Raw genomic sequence first — 27,417 nt, forward strand, 5'->3', positions numbered from 1 at the left:
GCCACCGCCACCACACATCACCCTGGGTTTCTCTGCCTCGCTTGCTCCCGTCCCACGCAGCCCAGCTGGCTTCCTAACGCTGCTGCTTAATTAAAACCAACTGGGTGGAAAGCGAGCAACGAGAGGCAGAGCCCGCGTGGTTTCCGACGGAGGAACGGATGGAGCGGAGCTGCGCGTCCCGGGCCGTGCCGCAGCCGGGACCTGGCACCCCGCCCTTGCCCCCCGCGCCCCCAGGACTCACCGGCATACTCCGGGTCGACATGGGGAGGGTAAAACCCGAACTTGATGAAGATGGGGATGGGGACGCCGAACTTGAACCACTCCACAACATAGGGAGGGGGCTGTCCCGTGAGCGGGTGGATCACGTCGCATCCCAGGATCACGCTCTCGCCAGCGCGAGCGGTCACGAACTCGGGCTCCTCCCTCGAGCCGAGGGCACCTGCGAGGGGGCGAAGGAAGAATCTGTGGCTGATCCCACTGCTGGTCCCCAGCATTGACCCAGGATGGCCAGAAGAGCAACAGCAGTAGTAATGCCCATCCCCAGGCACCTATATCCAACAAGGGCAGCCCGTGGGTCACCCTTGCCCCAAAAACAACAGGGGGTCCCAGCTCCTTACACTCAGCTCCAAGGCCACCCTGAGCTACCACAGGAGTCAGGACAGTGGCCATCAGCACCCCAGTGCTCCAGGACAGCTTCCCAACCTCTGCACCAGAGCAAGGGTGATGCCCAGTGACCCTCACAGAGGTTTTGGGGACCCCTGCTCTCAGTAGAGGGGCACAGAGTATGCCTAGCACTGCTCCCCACATAGCACCACCATCTGGGCTACCCTCTGTCCTTGTGGCAGGGAAAAGGCTGCTTTTAGCTTGTGTCCCTGCATCCTCCAGCAGGCAGGACTGGGCATGCAGGGACCCCTGGCCACAGCTCTGCTGTGCCAGCCCACGGAGCCAGCTCTCCCACCGGAGCCAGGGTGGGCAGGGTCCCCGGAGCCGCCATGCTCCAGCCAAGCCCGCATGTCCTCGGGCATCCCCGAGAGCCCCGAGCCTGAAACCCGTCTGCGACCTGCGCGTCGGGTCTGTCACCCTGCTCCTCCCAGCTGGCTAATTACAGGGGACTTTGGTCTCAGCTCCAAGGCTGCTCCACCCCGGCTGTGCCGCCCCGCTCGCTGCAGCCTGGCGTCATCCTGCTCTGCCAGCAGCAGCAAAGCTGCATCCTCAGCACGGCGTTCAGAGAGGCAGAGAGAGGGAAACCCAGGGCTGGGGGGAAGCCAAACAGGGGGTCCCCAAAACCAGGTTTAGACCCACATCGCCCTCCCCATCAAGGAAGGGCCCCCCGTTTTCCTGGCACACGCGGCCGCTGGCTGTTCTGGGGGGGATGCTCGGGGAGGGATGCTCGGGGAAGCACGTTCCCACTCCTCCGCGCTGCTCCTCGGGGCCGCCGGTGATTGGCGGCGAGTGACATCACCGCTTCCCCGCCGCGGGAGCCGAGCATCACCGAGCATCACCGGCTATTTTTGGCTCTGGCACAAGCGCGTACCGGCGAGAGGCCCGTGATGTGCCACCCCACGGGCCCACCAGCCGAGCGTCCCCGCGGGGAGGGCAGCGGGCAGAGCTGGCCGCCGCTCGCACATGGCACGGACAAGGCGTGTCCCTGCAGCGGGTCACAGCCTGGGGGTCACCCAAGCCCCCACGCCACCAGCAAACCGGGCACGGGTGGCTCTTTAACTGGGAGGGCTGGCTGGGTGGGTGACGCCGGGGTGCAGCGCTGTGAGCCATCTGCAAGGAGCAGATGCTGCATTGCACACCCACTGCGGGCCCTCGGGGGTCCTGCAGGGGCTCGGATCCGCCCGGACCCCAGCGGGGCGGGGGGACCGCTGAGCACACACGTGCGGTGCGCACGCACACCCCCGCACACGCTTTGCACCGCCTCGACAGCGCTCCTGCACCTCTCCATCCCTCCCAGCGCTGCATCGCCCATCAGCTCCCGCTCGCAGCCTGTCAGCAGGGACGCTACCAGCCCTCCCCTGGTAGGGCTCCGAGCTGAGAGAACCCGTCCAGCCGGGAGGGTGAGGGGGGCTGCGCTGCGGCGATGGAGCCCCCCTCCCTGCCCCCGCCGCTGCCCGTGGTCCTGCTGCGCTGATCGGGGACGAAGCTGTCACATGCTGCTCAAGAGCATCCAAGGACGCGCCTCCCCGGCCGCCTTGCCCGAGCGAGCAGGTCCTCAGCACCTCGTCACCTTCAAAGCGACACCTCCACCCACCAGCAGGAGAAGATGGAAGCGGTAGCACCCGAACCCCTTTCCCAAGCCCCCCACCCGCTCCAGCTCCTGGGCTACCAAGACAGAATCTTGGTTTCCAGCACCTCTCCACCAGCTGGAGCATGGAATGCTCATGTTTGCCCAGCTGGAGCAAGCCCGCTGCCCAAGAGGCCACCCTGGGGATGGGTGCCAGGGAGTCACACTACGCCAGGATCCCCTGACACAGCATGGGTGACGTCCCCGGGGAGGGGACGAGCCAGCCGCCCCGCCGGACCCACGCCTGGCCAGGGCTGCCCGGGCGCAGGAAAATAGGTCATCCCCGGCAGCTCGCAGCGCCGGTGTCTGATCGCAAGGCCGGTGGGGAATTGCACGCACGGCTGAGCATCACCTCCCCAGCGCACGGCCGACCGGCAGCCCCGGTGGAGAACCGGCCCCCGGCTCTCCCCAGCTGCCACCCACCCCGCTACCGGCCCCGTCCCCTCCTGCCCCCATCCCCAGAGCGCCAGGAAGGCAATGGGGAGATGTCTCACAGACCCTTGTTGGGTCTCCTCAGCTTCCCAACCCACCAACCCTGCGGGGTCCCAACCCTGACCAGGCTTTCCTTCCAAGTCCAGACCATGAAGAAAGCGAGCAATGGAGACTGCAGCTCTCGATTCAAAGTGTTTTCTCACCCCCACATTTGTAGGGAAACGCTTGAAAACAACCCGCAGACGCCAGAAGAAACAGAGCACAAATAGACAGGGTATTTTTAAACCCACTTGATTTTCCCAGCCAAGTTCAGAGAGGTTTCAAGGCTGAATCTGCGGTTTGGAAACGGGGTCAACATCAGGGAACGGCAGCACCGAGGTGAACCCCAAATCCGCCTCGCTGCAGGAGCTCACGTGAAGCTGGGGGATGCCTCGTAAAGAAAAACAAGTAATCAACAGGCTTCGTCATCCAAGCAGATCCAGGAAAAATAAAAGCACGCCGCGTGCCAGGAGGCAAGAATACAAGATGCGGAGGTGGAGTTGAACAGCATCCCAAAGGGAGAGGAGGGAAGGCTGCCGCCACCGAGACGGTGCCACCGCGGGGCTTCCCAGGATGGCAATGCCAAGGATGGGGAGACCCTCACCTGGATCTGGGCATCCAGCTCCTCTGATCCCAAGGGCAGAGGCGGAAGGTGCCACAGGACTTGGTGAGGCTGAAGGCATCCAGCGTCTCTGCTGCGCCCGCTGAAGCAGGACCCTTCCTGCAGGTGCTTTGTGAGAAGGACATGGCCACGGCAGAGAGGTTTCCAAATTAATGCCTGGGAAGGCTTCCCCTCCTGCCACAGTGGACGCCCATGCCCTGGGGCAGAGAGGGCATCCTGTCCTGACCCACCATGGCATTGCAGCCTGCTAACAGAGGCACCACTATCCATTCCCCTGCTGCCCCACACCCCTGGCATCATCCCCACCCCTGTGCCCCCACGGGGATGGCTGAGGGAGCAGGCACAGGGCCCGGAGCCTGCAGACCTCTCCTCCCTGGTGAGCAGAGATGAGATGTGCTCTGACACATCCCGCTCCCATCGGTGGAGGCGGGATATGGCAGGGATCTCTGAGGACAAGGCCACCAGCGTGGCATATGGAGGCCAGCAGGGAAGGAGAGCAGGCAGCCATCGCCATGAAATGAAGATGGGGGGCAGGGACAGCGTGCTGCAGGGACCCCAACTGCCAGGGCAGGGTGTGGGGTGCTGGGAGATCGCCTGTCCCCCACCTCTGTAGCCCCCTAAATATCTCAGTGGGGGTTGCACTCCCCATCACAAACCCAGTCCCTTTGCCTATCTTGGGGTATGCAGAGCCCCCCAAAAGCACTGCCTGCTCCCTGGTGGGGGGAAGCCCTGGGGCTGGGAGCGCAGCCCTCACCCCCTCCCCCAGCTGGAAAGCAGCATCTGGGCTTTCAGTGCAATTCCTGCGTTTTAAACCCGATTTTCCAGATGGATGGAGGGCGATGCGCAGGTCAAGTGACATGCCTCAAGGTCACACGGGGCCAGGGAGGAGAAGGATTAGCAGCTCTGAGGGGTGGCTTGGTGCCCCATTCCCAGCGAGATGGGGGCTCAGAACCCCATTCCTGGGCACAAAGGGCATCGTGTGGGATCACCACCACGCTCCCCAGGCAGACAGGCAGCTGCCCTGGCATCCCAGAGGGGATGCATGCATGGATGTTGCCCCACAGCAGCCCCACTGCAGGTCCTTGCTCCCTGGAATGGCAGAGGGGGGAATGTGCCTGGCTGGGCAGCGGCTCAGCAAGCACATGGGTGCACAGGTTGGTGCTCTGAGAGGCACAGAGATGGAGCAGGAAAGAAAATGACTTCCCTGAGGTCACCTCACTCCTACCTGGGGGTCCCTTGTGCCCTCTCTCCCTCTAATCGCCACCAGCCCGGCATTGAGCATCCAGTGTTGGCAGCTGCCTCATGGGAGGAATCATTTCCCAGCAACAACCAGCAGCTACCTGTGCAATCCCCGTGAGCTTCCTCCATGCACCATGGGGACAAACAAGTAGCTGTGGTGGGAGCTGGAACACCAAACCCATCCCAGAAGAGACCTCCAGCATCTGGAGAGCGCTGCCCATGTACTGTGCCCCCAAGCCCAGCCCCACATCACACCGGGCTGGCACCACCCTCCCCCTGGAGCAGTGGGTACCATCCCGATGCATTCACAGCCCTCCAGCAGGAAACTGGGATGCAGGCAGCGCTCCGAGCTGCCCGCCAGCAGCTCCTGAATCACGCTGTTCCTGGCTCAGGCAGCCCTCCCACCAACGCCAGCCTCTCCACGGAGGAGCGGGAGGAAGCGAGTTGTTTTTCCAAAGGCCAGCTGGTCGCTCAGGGCTCCCAGCTCGGGAGATTCCTACCGCAGGGAAGGGGACAGGGAAGGACTCCTCCATCGGCACGGCATGGGGCTGGACCCACTGCCTGCCCCTCTGCAGGGCTTCTCATCCAGCACAAAGGCACCACCTCCAAGACGGAGGACCAGAGGTGAACGGGAGCTGTGCCACCCCGCCACAGCTCTGGAGAGGAACTTGCAGGGCTCACCCATCACCAGCAAAGCTGCATCTTCCAAGTCAAAAGGCGACTGAACTGGCAAAGCATCGCCGCGAGGACCCTCCAGCAAGCCAAGTCATCGACCGAGCCGCTCGCGTCCCTCCCTGCCCGCGCACTCCCATCCAACAGGTCCAGAGGAGCAGAAAACCTCCAGGGAATGATGGAAATGGGAGCCCGGCCAACGCCCTTGGCTGTTCCTGGAGCCAAACCATCCCCTTGCCAGAAGAGAGCGGGGCCAAAGCCACACGTGCCAAATCCTCAGCTCCTGGTCCAGACTCCTCCACGGCCAAAGAGGCAAAACCCAAGAGCTCTGCACCGCCAGCGAGCAGGGGAGGCAGCGCTGGCACTGCCACCCCGAGCCACTCCAACGGCCAAGGTCAGCGCCAGGAGCATCGCCCGCCAGGTGCCCAGGAAACCTCTTCAACAGAGCCGAATCCTCCCTCTGCAAAGCTCCCGCCGGATCCACGAGCATCCCCACTCCCTGTGCGCTGCCACGGCGTCACACTCGTGGGAGAGGGAGGAAAAGCCCCTCGGTGTGACGGCACTGCTGGGAATGCCAGGAGGCCGGATCCTTCCTCTGACACCCACTCCTGGTGCGGTCACGTCCTGGCTCTCCTCCCCCATGCCATAAGAGGGGATAACGCATCCTCCTTCCCTCTCTGAGCCGATTAACGCCTGGAAAGCCCTTGGAGAGCCAGGCAAGAAGGCTGCCCAGGGCCAGCACCGCTGCTTCTCAGCCCGGCAAGGAGGAAGTGGTGTGGGAGGAAGGCCACGGCAAGAGGAAAAGCCCCAGCGAGGGCACCGGCACATGGTGAGCCCCAGCTCTCCTCTGAAGCTCTGTCCCCAAGCAATGCGGGGTGACGAGTCCCCTCGAGGACGGGACAGTGCTGGGACCAAAGGGCTGCAGCAGCTGGAGGAGTCCCGTGGGCTCCCTGCCCCTGCGGGGGCCGCGCCGGCCCGCAGCACCCCCTCCCCCGGCACGCACCCACGCATTACTCACGGCACGCTCATTCATCACGTACCCGCTGCTCCACACGCACGGCACCCCCGTGCCGGGGCTTCCCGGCACCCACCCACCCCGCCACCAGCTCCGGAGCTCCATCCCAGCGGCTCCAGGGTATTTCCAAGCTCCCAGGTGCCGAACGCGCTGCTCTGCTCCTCTCCCCGGCGGAGCATCCCTGTACAAGCAGCTGCTGCAAACACTGCCTCAGCACACTGCAGCACGCAGTTCAGGCAGGCAGAAGCCGGCCACGGCTCAGCGAGAGGGGCTACGTACCCCCAAAATGGGACAGCCCCATCCTGAATCCCCCGAAAGGACAGCCCCGTCCTGACACACACCCCCCTGCCTCCAAGAGCCGCCTGCCAGGCGAGGAGGACAAGGGGCTGTGGCATGGCACAGATGTGACCCAGTGGGCTCGGGGAGCGCTGTGAATTGGGGGGGCTGCAGCACCCCGGTGCCCCCCCCCCCAGCCCACCCGTGCCCCCCGAGGCAGCGTCCCCCACACCACGGGGAGGGGAGAGGTGGTGGCTCCCAGCCAGGCATCGCTTGGTGCTGGCAGCCAGCGCATCCCCATGGGCAGGGTGGGTGACCCCCAGAGCACAGCTCCGGGGTCTCATCCCGAGTAAGGACCACCGGGACGCAGGGAAAACCATGTGCCCAGTGAGGAGCCAGCGGCAGAGATGAGGAACGCTGCTGCACCAGCGGCAGGCAGCTCCCCTCTACCTGCAGGGATGGCTCGGAGGGGTGGGAGGAGGTGGCAGCTGAAGGGAAAGAAGCTAGAGCAGGAAAATCAGGGTTATTCCTTGCTGCCGTCTCCGTCCTGACCTTGGACAACCCTGTGCCTCAGTTTACCACAGCACAGCAGCCAGTCTGCAGTGGGGGGAGAAGGAGGGCAGCCTCTCCTGGGCGGGGGGGTGGGAGCAAAGTCACCCCCAAACCCGCAGCCGGGGCGCTGCAGGGGAAGGCGACGAATCCCTCCTGCATTTCTCCTTGCCCAGCCAGGCTACCCTTGCAGGGAAGGGCAAACGCTGCCCGCACCCCCCGGAGCTGCCGCAGGCGCTTCCTCAGGATGAGAGAAGAAATCCGAATGCGGAGAAAAGCTTGCCCATCCCTGATCAACGGGGACACTCAGGCAGCCGCGCTCCCTCCCCGCCAGGACCCGCACCCGCTTGCCTTCTCCCACAGGGAATTTCCATCCCCTGGGCAGAGGCTCCGCCGCACCGGGAGCGCGGCTTCCCGAACTTCCCCGGCTGCAGCCGCTGCCCTCGGGGAGGTCACGGCCAGCCCTGCCGAGCGCCTGCGGAGGGAGGATGCGCCGGGCGCTCCCGGCTCCCCCCGGCAGCGGGGGATGAAGGAATCGCCAGCGCCCCGCCGCAGCGGGAAGCGCTCGGTCCCCGCGCCGGCAGCGGGGAAGACGCGAACCCCGCAAACCCCCTTGGCAGCCGCAGTTCCCCCTCCTACCCTCCTCCGCAGCCCCTTGCCGGTACCCTCTCCCCGGGACGTGATGCCCCCCTCGGTGCGCGCATCCCTCCCGGTCCATGCGCATCCCCCCGCCGCATCCGGTACACCGGGAGAAAGGGATGGGGGGGGGGAAGAACACGCAAAGGCGGCCTCGCCGCCGCCCCGCAGACCCCGGCGCGCCCCTCCCGGGCTCACCCCGGCGGAGAACACCCCGCGGCCGCACTCACCTTGGACGGGCAGCCCGCGGGCGCCGAGCACACTTGCTACCAAAGCGGCCACATACCAAATCATAGTACTACCGGCCCCCGGTGCGCAGCATCTTCCGCCCGCCGGGCGGCCCGGCCGGGGCGGGGCGGGGCCGGGCCGGGCTGGCCGTGGCCGGGCAGGGCTCGGCGGGGCTGGCGGGGCCGGAGGGGCGGCTCAGGGCCGGCCGCCCGCCGCTGTGCCCGCGCCCATCGCCGCGCCGCGCCGCACCTGCGCTCCGCCGCGCGGTGCAGCCTAGCCTGCGCCCTTTAGCGGCTCGGCCCCGCCCCCGCCCGCCGCCCATTGGCCGCGCCCCGGCGGAGTGGGCGGTGATTGGCCGCCGCCGCGGCCCGGGCCGGTTCAAGGTGGGTTGGCGCGCACGGGGCCCCCGCGCCGCAGTATCATGCGCACTGCCGGGAGCGGCGCGGTCACCTCCGCCGGACGGTCACCTCCCGCACCCACAGCCGGGACCCCGCCGCCGCCGCCCCGCGCCCCGATGTGCGGCCGCGGCACCCCGGGGCCGCCTCCCCGGCCCCGGATGTGTCGCCGAACCGGATCACTGTCTCTAGCTGTGCCCCTGCACCAGTACGGTGTCACCTTCCTGTGCCCAGATGCGCGCTGGAGCGGTACAGTGTCACCTCTTTGTGTCTATGAGTGCCCCTGAACCGCCTCGGTGCCACCTCCCCGTCCCCAGAGGTGTCGCCGAACCGGATCACTGTCTCTAGCTGTGCCCCTGCACCAGTACGGTGTCACCTTCCTGTGCCCAGATGTGTCCTGGACCGGTACAGTGTCACCTCCTTGTGTCTAGGAGTGCCCCCGAACCGGCTCGGTGCCACCTCCCCATCCCCAGATGTGTCGCCGAACCGGATCACTGTCTCTAGCTGTGCCCCTGCTGTGCCCCTTCTGTGCCCCTGCACCAGTACGGTGTCACCTTCCTGTGCCCTGGACCGGTACAGTGTCACCTCCTTATGTCTAGGAGTGCCCCTGCACCAGCTCAGTGCCACCTCCCCGTCCCCAGATGTGTTGCCAAACTGGATCAATGCCACCTCACTGTCGCTAGTTGTGCCCCTGCACCAATACACCTGTGCCCAGACGTGCCCTGGACCGGTGCAGTGTCACCTCGTGGTGTCTAGGAGTGCCCCTGCACCGGTTCAATGCCACCTCCCCATCCCCAGATGTGTCGTGCCTCTTCCCCGTCCCCAGATGTGTCCCCAAACCAGATCAGTGCCACCTCACTATCTCTAGCTGTGCCCCTGCACCAGTACAGTGTCACCTTCCTGTGCCCAGATGTGCCCTGGACCAGTACAGTGTCACCTCCTTGTGTCTAGGAGTGCCCCTGCACCGGCTTGGTGCCACCTCCCCGTGTCCAGATGTGTCACCACACCTACTCAGTGTCACCTCCCTGTCCCCAGATGCATCACTGCACCAGATCGGTGCCACCTCCTCATCCACAGATGTGCCCCTGCAGCAGGTCGGTGCCACCTCCCCACCCCCAAATGTGTCACTGCACTGTCTAAGTGTCATCTCCCTGTCCACAGATGTGTCACCGCACCTACTCAGTGCCACCTGCCTGTCCCCAGATGTGTCACCACACCAGATCAGTGTCACCTCCCCATCCCCAGATGGATCCCTGCACTGGTACACTGTGTCCAGATGTGCCCCTGTACCAGCTCAGTGCCACCTCCCCATCCACAGATGTGCCCCTGCACCGACTCATTATCACCTCCCTATCCCCAAATGTCACAGCACCTACTCACTGTCCCCTCCTTGTCTCCAGCAGTGTCCCTGCCTTGGTGCAACATCACCTTCCTGCCTGCAGATGTGTCCCCTACACCAGCTCAGCATCACATTCAGCTCAGTGTCACTCCCTGTCCCCAGATGCATTCTCTGCAGAAGCTGAGCATTACATTCCTGTCCCCAGCTGTGCCCCTGCGTAGCCTTAGTGTCACCTCCCTGTCTCTGGATGTGCCCCCTACACCAGCTCAGCACCACCCTGGTGCAGTGTCACCTCCCTGGCCCAGCTGCCATACACAGCTTCTCTGACACGCCAATGACATCTGTGACTAGGCAGGGTCCCCTCCCTACCACAGGCTGAGCCACCTGCCCCCTGCAGCAGCTCCACATCAGCGGTGCCATCTGTCCCTGCCACCCTGCACCACCTCAGGGTCACCTCCGTGCCAGCTGCTTGGTGCCACTGCAGCCGTGTACCGCACATCAGCTCAGGGTAACACAGCTGCCACCATCTGTGCCCTGCCCAGGCTCATCCAGCCTGGGATAGACATGTCACCTGCCCCCTGCACCAGCTTGCTGCCACCCCTGCCAGGACCCTGCACTGCTCAGTCACCTCACTGCCACCACCACAGCTTGGTGTCACATTCACCTGGCACCAGCTCGGTGCCACTGTCACCTCTAGCACCAGCTGTGCCACCTCCTCCTGTCATTGCACCACCTGTGCCACCTCCCCTGCTCCTGCTCCACTCCATTTGCCCACTGTGACAGCTCCTTGTCCCCTGCTGGGCACAACCCACTTGACAAGAGAGAACTGGGGTTTGTTTCAATGGAAAATGGGCAGAAAACAGCCGGTGCCCCTGTGCTCTCAGCCCACCCATCCTCCCTGCAAAGACCTGGCGATGCCAGATGGGCAAACAGCCGGGCTGGCTCCCCCAGGAGCATGCCAGCCATGGAAACGGGCCACTGAACTTCCCCTAGATGACAGCCACCCCGGGAGGGGACGGGCTCGCACGCAGAGGGGGACATCGTTTTGTCCCCAGCACTCACTGCTTTCCCCTTGCCCATTGGAAGAGGTCTGAGCAGCTGCTCTTCCCACCTCTTCCCATGCACGTTCAGGAAAGAAGCAAAAAAAAAAAAGAAAATAACCAAAACCCAACTCTTGCAGAGGATGTGGGAGTCGGAGAAACATCCCACAGCTTCTGCTGGAATTACATTCCTGGAGGATCAGATGTTGGCAAGGCCCTGGGCAGGAGACAAGAGCATCCCCCAGCCCAGCCCCAGCTCACGCGAGCTCCCGGGCACTTTGCTTCCCTAGCAAATTCCAAGACCTCATAAAAACCTGACTCAGCTCCTAGTGCTGAGGCCTGAAGTGAAAGCTTGCAGATCTGCACAGGGGTTGGCACAGCCAAGGCTGACCCTTGTGTTGGGGCAGTTCTGCTCTCCAAGCTGCACTCCTATTTCCTGAAAGTCTGGCTTGGTTTGGATTGGCCCAGGAGGGCAAAACTCCTTGTCCAGCACCCTCCCATGCCAGTCCTGCCACCTTCAAAGCACCCAAAAACTCCCAGCCATCACTCACTGCCTGCAAAGCAGGCAGCCCAAGGCTGGCAGAGCTCCATCTGCCCTCGCTCAGCCAGACAGAGATGATGAGTTCTGGTCTAGCTGGACTCCGTGTCACCAGTCAGATCATCTCCATGCCTTTGCCTGGTTTTCCCACAATTTCAAAGAAGAAAAAAAAAATAATGAAGGGCATTGATGGCACCTATGGTAACACAGCCCAACCTGGGAGGCATCAGGAGCCCGTGGTGGATGGGGAGACCCAGCCCTGATCCCAGTGTGTTCATCCCCAAGCCGAGCCCAGCACAGGGGCCCCACCAACATCCCTCAAGAAACTGGAAATATGGGCTTGGTTTGGAGCATGGCTGTCAGTTCACACCCTTGTTTCTCCAGACTAATTTGCTGGTTTCATGAAATCCATTCCCCACTGTTTTCACACTTCTCTCCCTCTCTATTTATAGCTGGGTTTATTTACATGAGCAGGGCACTCCTTGTACTTGCACGTCAGTCTGTGGTGGCAGAGCCGGGAGCGGGTGAAGGAACCAGTGGCAAGGCAAGGAGCATGCCAGTCCCTGGCCATGGGCACCTCCTGCCCAGCACGTGGGAGGCAGGCAGGCAGCCCTCCATGCCACGGGGATGAGCTGGAGCCAAATCAGCCGCTGGAACCAAGCAGACCAACACAAACCAGTCCCCAGCTCTGCAGGGCACAGCACTGCAGTTCCCACGGGGTGCAGGTCACCCTGCAGCTGGCACCTTCCTGCCCCACATTCCCAGCTGGAGCTGCTCTTGCAGCAGCGTTTTGCTGACCTGAGCTGTACCTGTGTGTTGTGCTACTGACCCAGGCATGCCCTTGCCCTCCACACAGGCACGGCCAGCAGAGCCCACCGTGCTCAGCTGACCCACTGACCACTGCCCAGTGATAATTCCACTGCCCTGTCTAACAAGAGAGATAAAAAATGTGTTGCTTTTTAAAAGGAAACAGCTCTGACAGATGAGGCAGGAGTTCTCAGATTAGCACCAGAGACCTGGGGGAAGCAGCTCTCCCCATCACACACATTCATCTGGGAGAGATGCAGCCCTGGCTGAACCCTGCTGCCATCTCCCTGAGACTTGGCTCTCAGGATCAGGGACAGAGGTTTTGGATTGGGAAGTGGCACAAGAAAAGTGGGAATGAGCTACAACTCAGGCTTGAAACCCAAGGAATTCCAGCACTTGGAGCAGCAAGGATCTGGAGCAGGCTTCGTACGGGGCAGCAAAAATACTTGACACCGGAGAGGGTCTGACCTGAAATGGAACTTGCCAGGGTGTGGATTGCTGCCTGGCTCCCTCTAGCTCCTCACTGCTGGTGACCAGTCCAGGAAAGCAGGAATCTGGACCCAGCTGCTTCCCACCTGGCCGAGGGATGCTCCAACCCACACGGGGCTGAGTCTCCCTGCACAAGTACATGATTATTCACAGCCTCCAGCATTTGCATGGTGGAGTCACGAGTCTCACAACACCTGATCTCCCGGGAGAGCTGCCTCCTGCACTTCGGAGGGAACGGCCCACATTCCAAAAGTGGGACTTGGTGTCTCACAGCATCCCACGTGGCCCAGCTGTCACCTCCTCCCCTCTCTGTGCAGGGACCAGGGGAGTCCACCCCATCCCTGCCACCTTAGCGAGGAAGAGCAGCAGGGCAGGGGCCCGCAGGAACACTGGAAACTCGGGAGCCGAGCCTGGAAGGGCTGTGCCAGCCTGCGGGGCACAGCCAGCCTGCTCTCCCCGAAGACCAAAACAAGCCCCCTCAAAGGACGAGCAGGCAGATGGGCTCGGCTCACACCAGCTGGGGTTAGGCTCATTCCCTCCTCGTCCCCTGTCCCCTCGCCGGTGGCTCATCATCAGGCGTGACTCCAGATGGCAAACAAGGAATATCCTGCCATGCCTTCCTGGCTGCGCATCCAAGTCGTGGAATGATCCACCTGTGGCATTTCAGAAAAGACACACTAAACTTGTGTGAAGAGGGGTCAGTTGAGTCACGGTAACAACTTTCTCCTCCCGTTAGCAGGTCTCCAACAGAGCTAATTACTCATCAGCCCACTAATAGACTCACTCACACAGCACTCCCTGGATCAAGCGGCAGCGATTGTCTGTCTTGTCTTGTTAACCTCAAAGAAAGATCCGACTGCGGTAACGCGATACCCCATCCTTATCTCATCACCCGCTTCTCCAGCCTAAATATTTATTTGCAAGCCGTGGAGCATCCCTGTCCAAACACCAGCCAGGGTGTCGTGCTGCTCCGCGGGATCTCGGCTGGAGCAGCTGCAGCCTGGGGGCCGGTGGGTGTCCCCAAACCCACGGCAGCCACCGTGAGCTGGTGTTTGCTCCCCCAAGCAAGGGCCAGCAGGACTCTGCTGAGCTCCCCAGCTCACCCTTCACACGAAGCACTGCGGGGCTGTACCCCCATCCCGCTGCCCCACGGCGGACACACCCCTCTCGGGGCTGCATCCGAGAAGGATGACAGAGCCCTGCAGCTCCCTCCAGCCTGGCAGCACCGCCCCGCACGGCGCCCCAGCGCTGCCGCCCACCCCGTTACTCACTGGGGCTCTCTGGCACCGGGAGCACAGGCACTGCACGTGCTTCTGGGGGCTGCGGGACTTGTCATCGGCGCTGTCATCGCCGTGAGTAACCACGCTTCGCCTTGGCTTCCCCGAGAACATCCCCAAAAAGCCAGGAGCGTGCCGCTCTCCTTGCTGGGAGCGGGGGGAGGCACGGAGCGGTGGCAGCTCGCTGCACCGGGGGAAACTGAGGCACGGGGATCCGGCTGAGCTCGCAGAGGGAGAGGGACAAGGCTGGGCTGTGGCAGGCTGGGGACGAGGGTGACTCAGTGAAGCTCGGGCTGGCTCAGCACTGTGGGCACACGCCGTGTCCCGGTGTTCCAACCTCTCGCCCTGGCATCATTTCCAGCCCCTGCACATGCAGCGTGTCATCAGCTGTGACACTCTGCTGACGTCCCCGGATCATGTGGCACCAACCTCGTCCGTAATTACCGGCGCAGGAGCTCTGCTCCTCTCCCTGCTCTCTGCTGCCGTGCCGGGCTCCCCGATGTCCGCGGCCAGAGCCCGCCCCAGCCCAGTCTCACCCTAACTGGGGGGGCTGGTCCTCACCCCAAGCCCCCCCGGGAGCCTTGCTGGTGCCAGGCAGGGTCCCCAGGATGTGGGACCCTCTGCAATCCAAGCCTTGTCCCCCCAAATCCCACCACCACGTGCTGGCCCTGCTGCAGGAGGGGACAAACCTGTCGGGGTCCCCTCCACGGCCGGACCCCCCGGTACCCCAGGAGGGGCACGGGCAGGCAGGTGCCAGGCTGGGCTGGCCGAGGGCAGGGAGCGCTCTGCAGCCCTCCCGAGGAGGGGGGCCGGGCTCAGAAAAGGCTTTTGCTGCCGGAGAGAAGGGAGCTCTTGTGCAGTGCCAAGAGGCAGGGGAGCCTCAGAGCCGCCTTTGTTCAAGGGGAGAAGATGATGGCTGCAGGGTCTGCAGCCTCGCACCGCCCTGCCCAGCCTGAACCAAAGGGATCTCCCTCAAAGTGAGCATCTTTCCTCCTCCCTTAAAGTGATCGTCTTGGGTGGGGGGCTCAGGGTGGACCCACCAGCCAGAGACCATCCTTTGCTGGATTGCTTTTCCCACAGCCATGCCAGGTACACCCCAAAGCGGGGTACATCCTGGATGGGGGAAGCAGAGTCCAACCTCTCAGGGAACCCCCGTTGTGCCTCTCCAGCCCCAGCCCCCCTCCTGCTGCTCCCTGCCCCGCAGCAGGTGGGCAAATCCTCAACTCCCGGGAGCAGCATCCTGACAACCTGTAACAGGATTGCCCGAGGCCACAGCCCTCCAAGCTGTCTGCTCTGCACAGGAGGCCAGGCACAGTGAAAAGAGGCTCTGATCCTTCCGTGTGTCCCCTCCAAGAGCAGCCCAGGTGCCACAAGGAAGGGCTGAAGGAGACGGTGTGCTCAGGACAGGGGGCTTTGGAGGCCCCCAGCTCAGCACCCTGCACCCCCAAGCTCAGGGCATCACCACAGCATCCCCAAACCCTCCCTGGATCAGGAGAGACTTGGGGGTGAAGGTGCAACGAGCAGGAGTCGCTGCAGCCAGCCACGGGGAGGAAATCGCCATCCAGAAGTCACGCAGTGACACCAGCCTGCGGGTCCGGGGACCCCCAGGTCACCCTTTAGTGCCACAGCACTCCCAGGGGACACAGGGAGAGGTGACAGCCCCTCAGGGCTCTCCTGGGGACGTGGCGGTGCTGCTGCACAGGGACGCAGCTCCCCAGAGCATCCCTTCAGTGGCACGCAGCAGCGAGAGGAGCTGGGCAGCGCTCCGTGCCGCGGAACCGGCCCGGCCCGGGGCAGCGGCTGTCGGCAGCGCTTCCCGCAGCTGGGCTTGGCTCCCAGTCAGCTTCCCCCTCGCCAGGCTCCCTCCCTGCCAGGCAGCAATCAGCCCTGCATTCACAGGGCTGCGGGAAGATGACTCGGCAGCGAGTCAGACCACTTTGGGGACAAATGTGCAATCAGTCCCCAGGAGCACGCCTGGCTCCCCTGGAAGGCCGGCAGAGCTGCAGGGGATGCCCTGAAGAGGCTGTGGGCATGGGTAGTACTGCACCTTGCTTTGTTGATGCCACCCCCGTCCCAAAAAATACCCCTCCAGTGTGCTCGCCCACATCCTCCAGACACAGCTCGGGCAGGAGGACCATGGAAAGCTCTCCCTCGTTTTTGTGCCTTCACTGAGGATGTTCCTGGGAGTGGAGCAGCTGGAAAGCCTCACAGCCCCAGCCTGTTTTCCCTGTCAGACAGCAGCAGGACAACTTTCCAAGCGCTGAGAGCCCGGGAGGCTGGTGTCTGATGTGTGCCCCAATCCCACCTGCCTGCACCAGCACTCCCAATAACAACCTCACAGCACGACAGCCACACCTTGACCCACCAGATTCAGGGAGAGCCCCCTCCCCTGTCATCCCAGCCCTGATTTCCATTGATTTGATCCCTCAGACAACAACATTTTCCTCCCATCTTGGGCACTGGTGTGTCGCTGACATTTCTTTCCCCAGATTCCGCTTATTTATAGCATGCCTGACCTTTCCCCAAGTTTACATCCTCCTCTCCCTTCCCTTCCACCCACCCAATCTGGGAGCCACCCCCGGGATGCTCCCAAGCCCAGCTGCGTGCAGAGATGCCCCAGGGCCTGGCTGGGATGTGGCTCCCCAGCATGGCCTGGGCAGCACGGGAGGACAAAGCTGGGGTGTCTCAGGCACGAGCCCCCTCCTTTCCCACTGCAAGGAGCAGCTTCCAAGGACAGCAGCTGCCTTTGAAACCCAGATGCTCCATCATTGCTGCTGGGGAAGACGAGCAAGCCTGTCTCACCACAGCCCCCTGCGAAGGCAGGGCTGGGGAAAGCAGCAGCTCCAGCCGTGTGGGTGGGATTTGCCAGCGAGCTGCAGGCTGCAAGGCCAAGGCAGAGCAGGGAAATTTGCATTGCAGCCCGGCTCAGGGCTCTGGTGCCGTTCCCTTCGGCTGCAGGGGAATTTCTCCCATTTTTGCCCAACTGTGGCAAGACCCAGCTCCCGCCAGGATCCCCCATCGCTCCCTCCTTGGGCAGTGCAGGGTGTTCCCTCCCTTGCAGGTGCCTCCCAGCACCCAACCTCTGCCCAATTTGGGAAAAAAATTGCTCTCAGGGGCTGGAGGGGCTGCTCCAGCAGAAAGGGAAAGCACGTTTGAAAAACACCCAGCTTCAGCATCCATCCCTTTGCAGTGCAAAGCCCTCTGTTCCTGCCAGCCTGGGCTGGGGGTCCGGGGCCGGGAAGGGCATCCCGGCTGCTGGAAGAGCAGGAGCCCCTCGCCCTCCCTGCTGCCTGTCCGTCCCTCTGTCCCTCCCCAGGCGATGGGCTCCGGCGGCCGTCCCGTCCTGCCTCTGCTGCTCTAATTACTCCTCTCGCACCCGGCGCCGGGGCCCTCCGACCAAATTACGATCGATCCTTTGCTCCAGCCCAATCGATGCCATTGACTGAGGCATTAGAAAGACAAATCCGGGCTCCCCGCCCCGGGAAGGCGGCGGCAGCCTCGGGGGTGGGGGATGCCACCACGCATGGAGATGTGGGAGGCACAGGGATGCCCTCGCTTGATGCTCTCCATCCCTCCATCCACAAGGAGAGAGCAAACACCTCCCACGACCTGAAAGCACCAACTCGGTTTTTCTTCAGCCGCTGGGCACAAGACAACCGACAGCAAGGATCAAACTCCTGGAGCACACAGCCCTGATCAGCCAGAAATCCCCACAGGAAAGGACTTCCCTCCCCAGAAATTCCCCTGCTTCTGCCCAGCTCCCACTCTTTCTCAATAAAAGAAAGGATTTTCCCTTAACTTGCTGCATCAGCAAATCCAGCCTGCATCCCAGTCACCTGAATTAAGCAGCAGTGATCTTTAACAACACGGGCAGCTGATGAACCAGCTAACCTGGGAAGGGGAGAGCTCAATGGGGCAGCCCTGCATGGGACAGGGATGCTCTGGTCCAGCTCTGGGTGGGATGGGGATGATCTGGTCCAGCTCTGGGTGGGATGGGGACGCTCTGGTCCAGTCCTGGGTGGGATGGGGATGCTCTGGTCCAGCTCTGGATAGGGTGGGGATGCTCTGGTCCAGCTCTGAGTGGGATGGGGATGATCTGGTCCAGCTCTGAGTGGGATGGGGATGATCTGGTCCAGCTCTGGGTGGGATGGAGATGCTCTGGTCCAGCTCTGGGTGGGATGGAGATGCTCTGGTCCGGCCCTGGGTGGGATGGGGACGCTCTGGTCCAGCTCTGGATAGGGTGGGGATGCTCTGGTCCAGCTCTGAGTGGGATGGGGATGATCTGGTCCAGCTCTGGGTGGGATGGAGATGCTCTGGTCCGGCCCTGGGTGGGATGGGGACGCTCTGGTCCGGCCCTGCATGATCAGGGAGGACACAATCCAGCCCTGCCTGGCACAGGGATGGGCCATCCTCCATCACACCATATGAGGAAGAAATTCCAGTGCTGCCCAGTAGCCACCATCAAGGCTGCAGTGGGGAATAATTGAATCACAGCCTGGACAAGGGATCACTGGCTAAAATCCCTCCTGGCCCAGCGTTACCCAGATGGGAAACAGAGGGGGGGCACCCCTGAGCCCCCTCCTCCCAGGAGCAGATAATAGACCCCGTGTGAGCAAATTACAAGGAATTTGCAGCCATCCCATCTAATCCACAGGGGAGACATCCGAATCCTACAAGGAGCATTTGGCTTCTGGGTATAGAGGAGCTTAGAGACATGCAGAGGCATTAAAAATCCTGAGGATTAAGCTGGGAACTGGGAAGGGAGAGCACAGCTGGATTCCATGGGTAGCCGTGGGAGAAGATGGTTGGGGCTACCCAAGGGCTGTGGGCAAACTGGTTTTAGGCCATGTCCCAGTGTCCTGATGTAGGCTTGGAGTCTGAGGCACCAGTGGTGGAGGTGGGAACCCACGGATGCTGCCAGAAAGGTGGGATTTGACCACGGTGTGCTGAAGTGAGGTGTCAAGGTGTTTTGGGCTCCAACCCCCAAGCAGGCACCAAGAGCTGCAGCCTGTGCCCAAACCCACATCCAGCTCAGACCACCCAGCCCTGGGGTTGAGCAAGATCAGCCCCAAGCATCCCCCAGGATCAGGTCCATGCCAGTGGGGTCTTCCAAGGATAGACTTTGGCAATGTCCCTCATCATTTGGGATTTATTCTGATCATCTCTAATCCTCTGCCTTGATTGCTGCGGCCCCCAATCTCATTAGCTGGGCTACGCTGGGTCATTATTGATGTTGGGGGGTGTTTAAAATTGATATTAATCCCATCTCGATAATCTGGTATTTATTGATTTTTATTTTTAACTTCTCATGTTATTAAGATGAGCTGAGCCAGCTTCTTATTTCTGGGGATTGCCCCATCCCAGCAAACCCTCAGAGGAGCATCATGTAATGCCAAAGGCTCCCAAAATCCTGGTTTATCCCAGCCCACGGAGGAGATGCTACCTCTGGCCTTTGCAGGCTGTGAGCATCACCAAGCTGTCAACAACCCGGCAGCGCTGACCCCCGGCTGCTCTCCTTCAAACCTGTTATTATCATTTTTCTTAATTACCACAGAAACAAGCGGCTTCCACTCGGCACGTTCAGGCCACGGCGAGGGCCTGATGAGGAAGGAGCCATTAGCACCCCATCAAAACAGCATCTCAAAAAGGATCTTTGACAAAATTGTCACCGGAGAGGCAGGGGGAGCGAGGCAGCCGGGCACAGTTGTACATCATTTTGACAGCTCGCATTAAGGCAACTTCAGGCACCTCTGGGAAATCACCTCCCCGTTAAACACAGGCAGGCACAGCGCCTGGGGGTTGAGCTCGGCAGCTGGGGCAAAGCAGGGCAGGGAAGTGCCCGGTGCATACAAACCAAGGCGCTGTGCCTCAGTTTCCCCGAGCATAGGCACAGCTGCTCAACCTGGGTGGTTGGAAGGGGTTTCCTTCACGGCGCCTCTCCCAGCTCCGAGCTGCAGCTCAGAGCTGATGGCTGCTTCTCCGCCTCCTCTCCACACCCTTGGCAGAAAGCAAAATGCCAATAACTTGGGGAACAGCTCGTGTTTAGCTTGGCAGGCTGGCTATTGTCCCTGTGCTGCAAACGCTGCGATGGCACAGACACGTTTGGGGTGGCTGCAAGCTGTTCCACCCCAGCCCCACCACAGCAAGTGGCAGCTCCCAGCTGGAGGCACATCAAGCAGGGCTTTTTGGGATGAAACCACCTCCAAAGGCTCCCCAAATTAATGGGGTGGGAGAAAACCTGCTGCAAATGCCTTCCCATCCCCATAGTAACCCATCCCTCCATCCCAATCGGGCTGCTCTGGGCATATTTCTGCCCAAAGGCAGCAAGTTTTTAGCACAAGGTAGGAGAAATGATGGAGCAAAGCCAAAGTCAAGTACCACCAGCTCCAGCAAGTGCCTCGAGAAGCTCTCAGGGAGCAAAGCAATGCAGAGGCAGCAGTCCAAGGTAAAGATGTGGGGGTAGGGAGGGCAGCCTCATGGTTGTGCTGTATTTTTAGTTCCTGGGTTTAAGAGCCAACAGTTTAATAGGGGAGGTTGTTTTAATTGGAACTACAGTCACTAAGAAAAACACAAGAGGAGTAAATATAGAAAAATAGTCATGTTTCTGAAGGTTCTTTGGTGTTTGTCTAATTAAATGGAGCATTTTAATTACACATCAAACAGTGCCATTTCTAAAAAAATAACCCACAGGAATTTGCCTTGATTTGAAGAACAGTATCACCAACTTGGAAAAACGAGTGTGGACCCCCTCATTTGCCAAAGAGATTTGGAGATGCCCCAGGATGTTCCACAATCACCTCCAAGGATGAGGGACTGGTGGTTTGGGTTCCAAACCCACCTGCAGCTCCCAGGGACCCCTAACACATTGCTCCTACCAGAGAAACCTTCTGCTGGATGTCCCGAACATTATGTGGATGCCAGTCAGGAGGTTTCTATCCCCTGGTCCAGGGGGAGAGGAAGCTGCTGGCACTGATAAAATGCTCCTCAGAGCCAGACACTCCAAACTCAGGATCTGGGAAGAGCCGAGCAGCCAGTGAACCACCAGAGAACTACAGAGCACACGCACACGAGGATGCCAACCATCTGGGCATGTGTGATGAGCAAAAAAACCATTTTTCTGTGTTGTTCCAGACATCCTGGTGTCAGGCATCACCAGGTATGGAACCTTTTCAAAGCTAGAGACACCCAGGAGGTTTTTGTGATCCTTCCTCCTTCTGTACCTGAGCGATGCACCGCCATCACTTGCAGCTGTGCAACCCACAGCTCCCTGCCTGCCACTTTGAAACGGCTCCCCAGCAATTACCTCCACAAAAAGTTATTAAGAAACGTCTTTGTCTGGAAGGGATTAGAATGGCAGTCATTAAAAAAAAAAAAATTGGCATGAAGAACTATGTATATTGCAAAACAAAATGTGTTGCTTTTTAATATGTTTTTATAACCCAAACAAATTTGTTTCTCACACTCCCAGGCTGGAAAAAGGAGCCGTCCGACAGTTTAGGATTGCAGTTTGCAGTCAGCTCCGCCAAGGAATCTGTTGCAAAGCTGTCGCAGCAAATAAACGCCGGTTCCCTGCTGCGCTGCGGCTCCGGCGGCAGCGCTCCGGTCACCGCACGGCCGCGGCTCCCGGCACCGCGGCGGCGAAGGTGACACGGAGCCGGGAGCCGCGGGGACAGCAGCCGCACCTACCTGCGTCACCCCCGCTGACAAGGACACGGTGGCCTTGCACGAGGCAGCGCAGCCTCTGCAGGGTCCCCCGGGCTCTGCTCCGTGCGCTGGGATCTCACCAGGAGATGCCCAGACGGCAGGAACCCTCCCCTGATCACCCCTTCCCCCACCACCACCCCCTTTTCCCTCTCCCACCCGGGCCTGCTCCAGCAAAACAGGAGCTAAAAAATCCCAGCAGATGATTTAATTTATTTCTTTTCCTGGGAACAAGTGCAGAGCCCCAGCTCCTCGGAGCATTTGAATATATGAGCGTGTTTTGAGGCACTGAAAGGGAGATGCAGCTCCAGGCACAGCCAGAGCATCCCTGCAACCTAAAGCCGAGGAGGATGCAGGAAAACACCTGCAGGGAGCCTCCAACACCTTTCTGATCCCTGGGGTCAATCCCACTGGAGAGCAAGCCATGGCAGGGAAAGGACCGAGGCATCCGTGGTCAGCTGGGAGAGCCTGACAGAGCCTGAGCATCCTTTGGGAGCAGGGAAGGCAGAGCAATCCCCTCCCTGCAGCAGCACCGCCCTACATGTTTTCCTCCCCCAAAACATCCACGGCTGTCACTCGCCTTTTATCACCAGAGCAGCGAGACAGGGCAGGAGACGCTGCTCCCAAATTCCCCACGCTGTCATCGAAACTGGGGAATCTGGAGATTCCCAGCTGGTTGCCTGAGGGGGTCCAAGGAAATGATGCATTCCCTGCAGGAAAGCTGCCTGCAGCAGGCAGGGAGCCATCCCAGGCAGCCCCCGGGGGGGGATGCTGGTGCTCACTCTGCTTTCTGCGCAGAGAATGGCTGATTCACGCTCATTCCAGGCTTCCCCTGCAAAACCTTGGATGAGGACATCACTCCAAGCTGGGCGGGTGTCTTCCACAGCCCCACGCTGGGCTTCCCTTCGGGAGGGATGCTGTGAGCCAAAACTGTGGTGTTTTGTGTAAAAACATGAGAGAAGGCCTTAGGAATTAATTAAGGAGAACCAAGCATTCCTGGGATAAACCAGCCCAGCCCCAGACACCTGCAGCTTTGACCCTCAGACTTGATTAGTTTTAGGCAGCACTCAAAAAGTCAACTCGATTTTAACAGCATCTTTTTTGCCTTTAAAATTAAGTCCGTCAATGATGCAAAGCAACAGATCAAGGATGGTGCAGGCTCAGAAAAGGAGAAGGAATCCCCCCAACACGAGCCAGGTTAGATGTTGGGGAACAGGGAAAACAGGATAAAGGCTGGAAAAAAATGGGTAGAGGAAAGATCTGGGACAGTTTTCAACCACTTTCTGCCCTAGGAGGACACACTGGGCAAGGAGCAGGAAGAGCAGCTGGGCACCCCTGAACCGTTCCCCTGGCTCCACAACCTGCAGTTCCCCTCTACCCATCACCCCACAACCCTTCGCATCCCTCAGACTCCCCCCAACATTCCTAGGCTTCACCTGAGGCCACACACGCACAGGCAGAGTCAAACAATGGCCTCGACGCTTTATTAATTTGCAAGGATAGAGGCAATTAACGACACCGCGCTTCGGAAACTCCTAATTGCTTTTCTGCCCATTCTCCTACGGACGCAGGTCCCAGCTCGGGGAGATCTTCCCGTGAGCAGCACCAGGAGGGGGTTAGAGCAGGGGGACACGCAGGAGCCTGTGGATATTTATGACCCTTGTGAGATAAAGACGAGGTGAGGCGGGTGACGCTTATCCCGCGGCAGCGCTCCATCAGCGCCGCACCCGGGGCGCGATAAGGGCTCCGAAATGTTGGGTGTGATGGATGCTGCGTGAGACTGGCAGTTGCTGGGGCAACCACATGCAGAGGTACCCGGTCCCCCCCTCGGAGGGGCTCCAGTAGGGGTGGGGTCCCAGGGTCAGGTGGGGACAAGCTCATTGGCCAGAGAGCAGCGCTACACGGCACAATTAATTTTTATGGGTAGCTGCAGTTTTAATTGCTTTGTAGAGGCTTGAGGGTGCATTTACAGGAGCAACGTGAGGGATGCAGAGAATAAGGAGACCCCCAGGGATCCTGCAGCAGGGTGGTGGGACTTGAATCCCCTAAATTCACCGCTGATTTTAGAACAAAAGCATCTCCCCAGGCATCTCTGTAACCCAGGCATCCAGACCTAGAGGCTGGTTCTGCCACGGGGTATCTGGGAACACGCCACCGCATCCATCTCCCTGGATAACGAGGTTTTCCTCCCTGGGAGCGAGGAGCACAGCACGGGGGATGTTCATTAGTGCCTGCAAAGCCACGTGGAGACACACACAGTTGCCAGGGCTCTGCACGGACCCTGCGGACAGACATAGGAGCTACAACGCTGAAAAAGCCAGAAAAGGTCTGACCCAGCCCAAAATTATCTTTTGTGTCTGGGAACTGAGCGAGAAACAATTTCCCTGCGTACTGAGCAACACCAGCATGTTTTCCAGCCCAGAATAAAGCTGGGGAGAAGCAGGACTCCACTACCAGACAGGAGCAGCCACTCCATGCCCAGAGCCCTCCAAGTTGCATTCTCCAGAGCTCAAACCAGAATCTCCACCAGAAATCCCAGTCCTGCTGGGGGTAGGGCTCTTCCAGACCTATCCTGATGCACACACCAAGGTTGGTTTCCCAACCAAAACTCCAAGGGGAGGGGACATCCTCTTGCAACCAGAACCCCCACCACAGCCCAGCCACGTTGACAGTACCTGGCCAAGAGAGCCACAGGATCACCAAAATGGGCAGGAACCAGGGCAGAGAAGCTGGAATGCTGGAAGGGCTTCCCCTCCCCTATTTAAAGCTTCATGCTCTGCAGCTGGGGCTCCCCGGGGTTTGGGAGGCTCCAGGTGTTTCCTATCAGGGCAGTTGTTGCCCCTGCACCATTCCCCACCCCATAATCTGCTCCTGCTCACAGCCCTGCCTTTGGGAACATTGACTCCTCATCCATGAGAATGCCTATGCTCCCAACACAGAACATCAGTGATCTCCCCCACTCAAAATCCTCTTCTCCCTTCAGCCCACATTGATTATTTTCCTCCATTAAGAATCTGCATCCGTGGCTACAAACCCGCCAGCGGCTCACCCCTCACCTCTGCCTCCCCTCTCCAGTGCTCTTCCTTCCATCCATCCATCCATCCATCCATCCATCCATCCATCCATCCATCCATCCATCCATCCATCCATCCATCCGTCCGTCCATCCATCCATCCCAGCATCAACCCCACCAAGAGGTCCCTAAAAAATCCTCTAAGCCAGGCATAAACTGCCCCAGGAGCGGGGCAATGTGTCTGCTGACCTCCCCAGCAGTGGGGCAATGTGTGCACCTGGCCCAGCAGAAAATTCCACACCAGAGAATTCCACACCAGCATGATGCCAGTGCCCTCACGGAGCTATGCCCAGATCCACCAGACTCCAGCAAAACCCCAGCCCCAGCTGTGCTCCCCATCTGGGGGGCTCGGGGACATTCTTTGCCAGACATCTGGAGACACCTGGAGGAGAGGAGTCTGGGGGTCACGACCCACAGCCACATGAGCCTCCTCCACCTTCTCCTTGGATCAATCACCTCCAATTAGCCCTGAGGAAGCAGCACACGGAGAACCAGAGGCACCAGCACTGGCACAGCCCCCGCCCGAGCATCCCTTGCTGCTGACGTCCCTCCAGTGACACCGGGGGAAGGAGGGGGCTGCAGGGGAGTGGGCGGTCACTGCTCCGTAGGAAAAATGAGTCCCCCGTCCCCTGCCCTCCTCCTCCTCCCCGGTCCCCCAGGTTGATGCACAAAGAACAGTCCCAGTTGCCGGCGGGGCTGAGTAATGCTCTGAGCCGCTCCTCCCCGGCAGTGAGTAATGCCGCTTTTGTCTCCCGCGCCGGCACCACATTAGCCGGGAACACGGCGTTAGCCGGGAACACAGTGTTAGCCGGGAATACAGTGTTAGCTGGGAATAAGGCATTAGCCAGGAATACAGTGTTAGCCGGGAACACAGTGTTAGCCAGGAATACAGTGTTAGCCTGGAATACAGTGTTAGCCTGGAATACAGTGTTAGCCTGGAATACAGTGTTAGCCTGGAATAAGGGGTTAGCCAGGAATACAGTGTTAGCCCTGAATACAGTGTTAGCCGGGAATAAAACGTTAGCCAGGAATACAGTGTTAGCCAGTAATAAGGCATTAGCCAGGAATACAGTGTTAGCCAGTAATAAGGCGTTAGCCAGTAATACAGTGTTAGCCGGGAATACAGTGTTAGCCGGGAACACAGTGTTAGCCGGGAATACAGTGTTAGCCTGGAATACAGTGTTAGCCGGGAATACAGTGTTAGCCTGGAATACAGTGTTAGCCGGGAATACAGTGTTAGCCTGGAATACAGTGTTAGCCGGGAATACAGTGTTAGCCGGGAATACAGTGTTAGCCGGGAATAAGGCGTTAGCCGGGAATAAGGGGTTAGCCAGGAACAGTGTTAGCTGGGAACACAGTGTTAGCCGGGAATAAGGTGTTAGCCAGGAACACAGTGTTAGCCAGGAATAAGGCGTTAGCCAGGAACACAGTGTTATCCGGGAATATGGCGTTAGCCAAGAACATGGCATTAGCTGGGAATGAGGAATTAGCCGGGAATACGATGTTAGCCATGATGTTAACCGTAACACGGTTCCCGGTGTTAGCCGGGAACACGGAGTTAACCGGGAACACGGCGTTAGCCGGGAATGAGGAGTTAGCTGGGAATACGGCATTAGCTGGGAACATGGTGTTAGCTGGGAATACGGCATTAGCTGGGAACGTGGTGTTAGCTGGGAATACGGCATTAGCTGGGAACGTGGTGTTAGGCGGGAATGCAGCGTTAGCCAGGAACACAGCATTAGCTGGGAATGAGGAGTTAGCCGGGAACACGGCGTTAGCCACAAACATGGCATTAACTGGGAACATGGCGTTAGCCGGGAACATGGCATTAGCTGGGAATGGGGAGTTAGCCAGGAATGCAGCATTAGCCGGGAACACGGTGTTAGCTGGAAACGTGGTGTTAGGCGGGAATACAGCGTTAGCCAGGAACACAGCATTAGCTGGGAATACAGCATTAGTTGGGAACATGTAGTTAGCCAGGAACGCAGCATTAGCTGGGAATGTGGAGTTAGCCAGGAACACGGCGTTAGCTGGGAGCACAGCGTTAGCCAGGAATGAGGCATTAGCCAGGAACACGGTGTTAGCCAGGAATGAGGCATTAGCCGGGAACGCAGAGTTAGGTGGGAACACGGCGTTAGCTGGGAATGTGGCGTTAGCCAGGAATGCGGAGTTAGCTGATAACATGGCTTAGCTGGGAGCACAGCGTTAGCCAGGAATGCGGCATTAACACAGCGTTAGCCAGGAACGGTGCCCCTGGCACAGCCACAGCTGCGATGGCATCCCAGGGGTGACACCTCAGGGGTGGCACTCGCTGCTTACACGTCACACGATGCCACCTCTGCCCACAATGTCGTGGCATCTGTGCCCGTCTGGGGACACCTGGCCCAGGCACTGCTGGTTGGGTGCCCTGGTTTGCCATGGCCACGGTGGAGGGGCACCCCAGGCTCTCCTCGCCATGCTGCTGGACCCCACGAGGCATCAGGTCTGTGGAGAAGCACATTCCCACTGGGTGCCATGGAAACGTGGCTCCCTGGAACAAAGGAGTTTCCACTTTCACCTGGATATTCCTCCTTCCCGAGGAAACACCAGGTGTGAAGGGTTTTACCCCAGCAGCCATGGGTTGCACAAAGCTCCTGCCAGCAGCTGCCCCTGGAGTGAAGAGTTTCACCCCTGGCTTTCCCCCCAGGGCACATTTTGGGGTGCAGGGGTCAAGCCCCAAGGGTCCCCAGAGCATCTTTCCCTCCCAGTGTGGAGTCACTT

The 27,417-nt window shown here is 60.2% G+C and overlaps 1 protein-coding gene across 8 annotated transcripts in view; it reads right to left on the reverse strand.

Annotated features, from left to right (window-relative positions):
- The window catches only part of IGSF9B (immunoglobulin superfamily member 9B), a 50,160-nt gene extending 42,031 nt beyond the window's left edge, over positions 1-8,129 (reverse strand). For all 8 annotated transcript variants that reach the window (XR_013341127.1, XR_013341128.1, XR_002465039.2 and 5 more), the window contains exons 1-2: positions 8,001-8,129; positions 242-439 (exon numbers count right to left, since the gene is read on the reverse strand). Coding sequence is in view for 5 of the 8 variants with exons in the window: in XM_021525809.2 (XP_021381484.2) it covers positions 242-439; positions 8,001-8,064 (262 nt within the window). In the remaining 3 variants the exon portion in view is untranslated. The remainder of the gene's footprint in view (positions 1-241; positions 440-8,000) is intronic.
- Positions 8,130-27,417: the final 19,288 nt, after the last annotated feature.

Source organism: Lonchura striata, chromosome 23 (assembly GCF_046129695.1).
Source record: "Lonchura striata isolate bLonStr1 chromosome 23, bLonStr1.mat, whole genome shotgun sequence".
Lineage (NCBI taxonomy): Eukaryota > Metazoa > Chordata > Aves > Passeriformes > Estrildidae > Lonchura > Lonchura striata.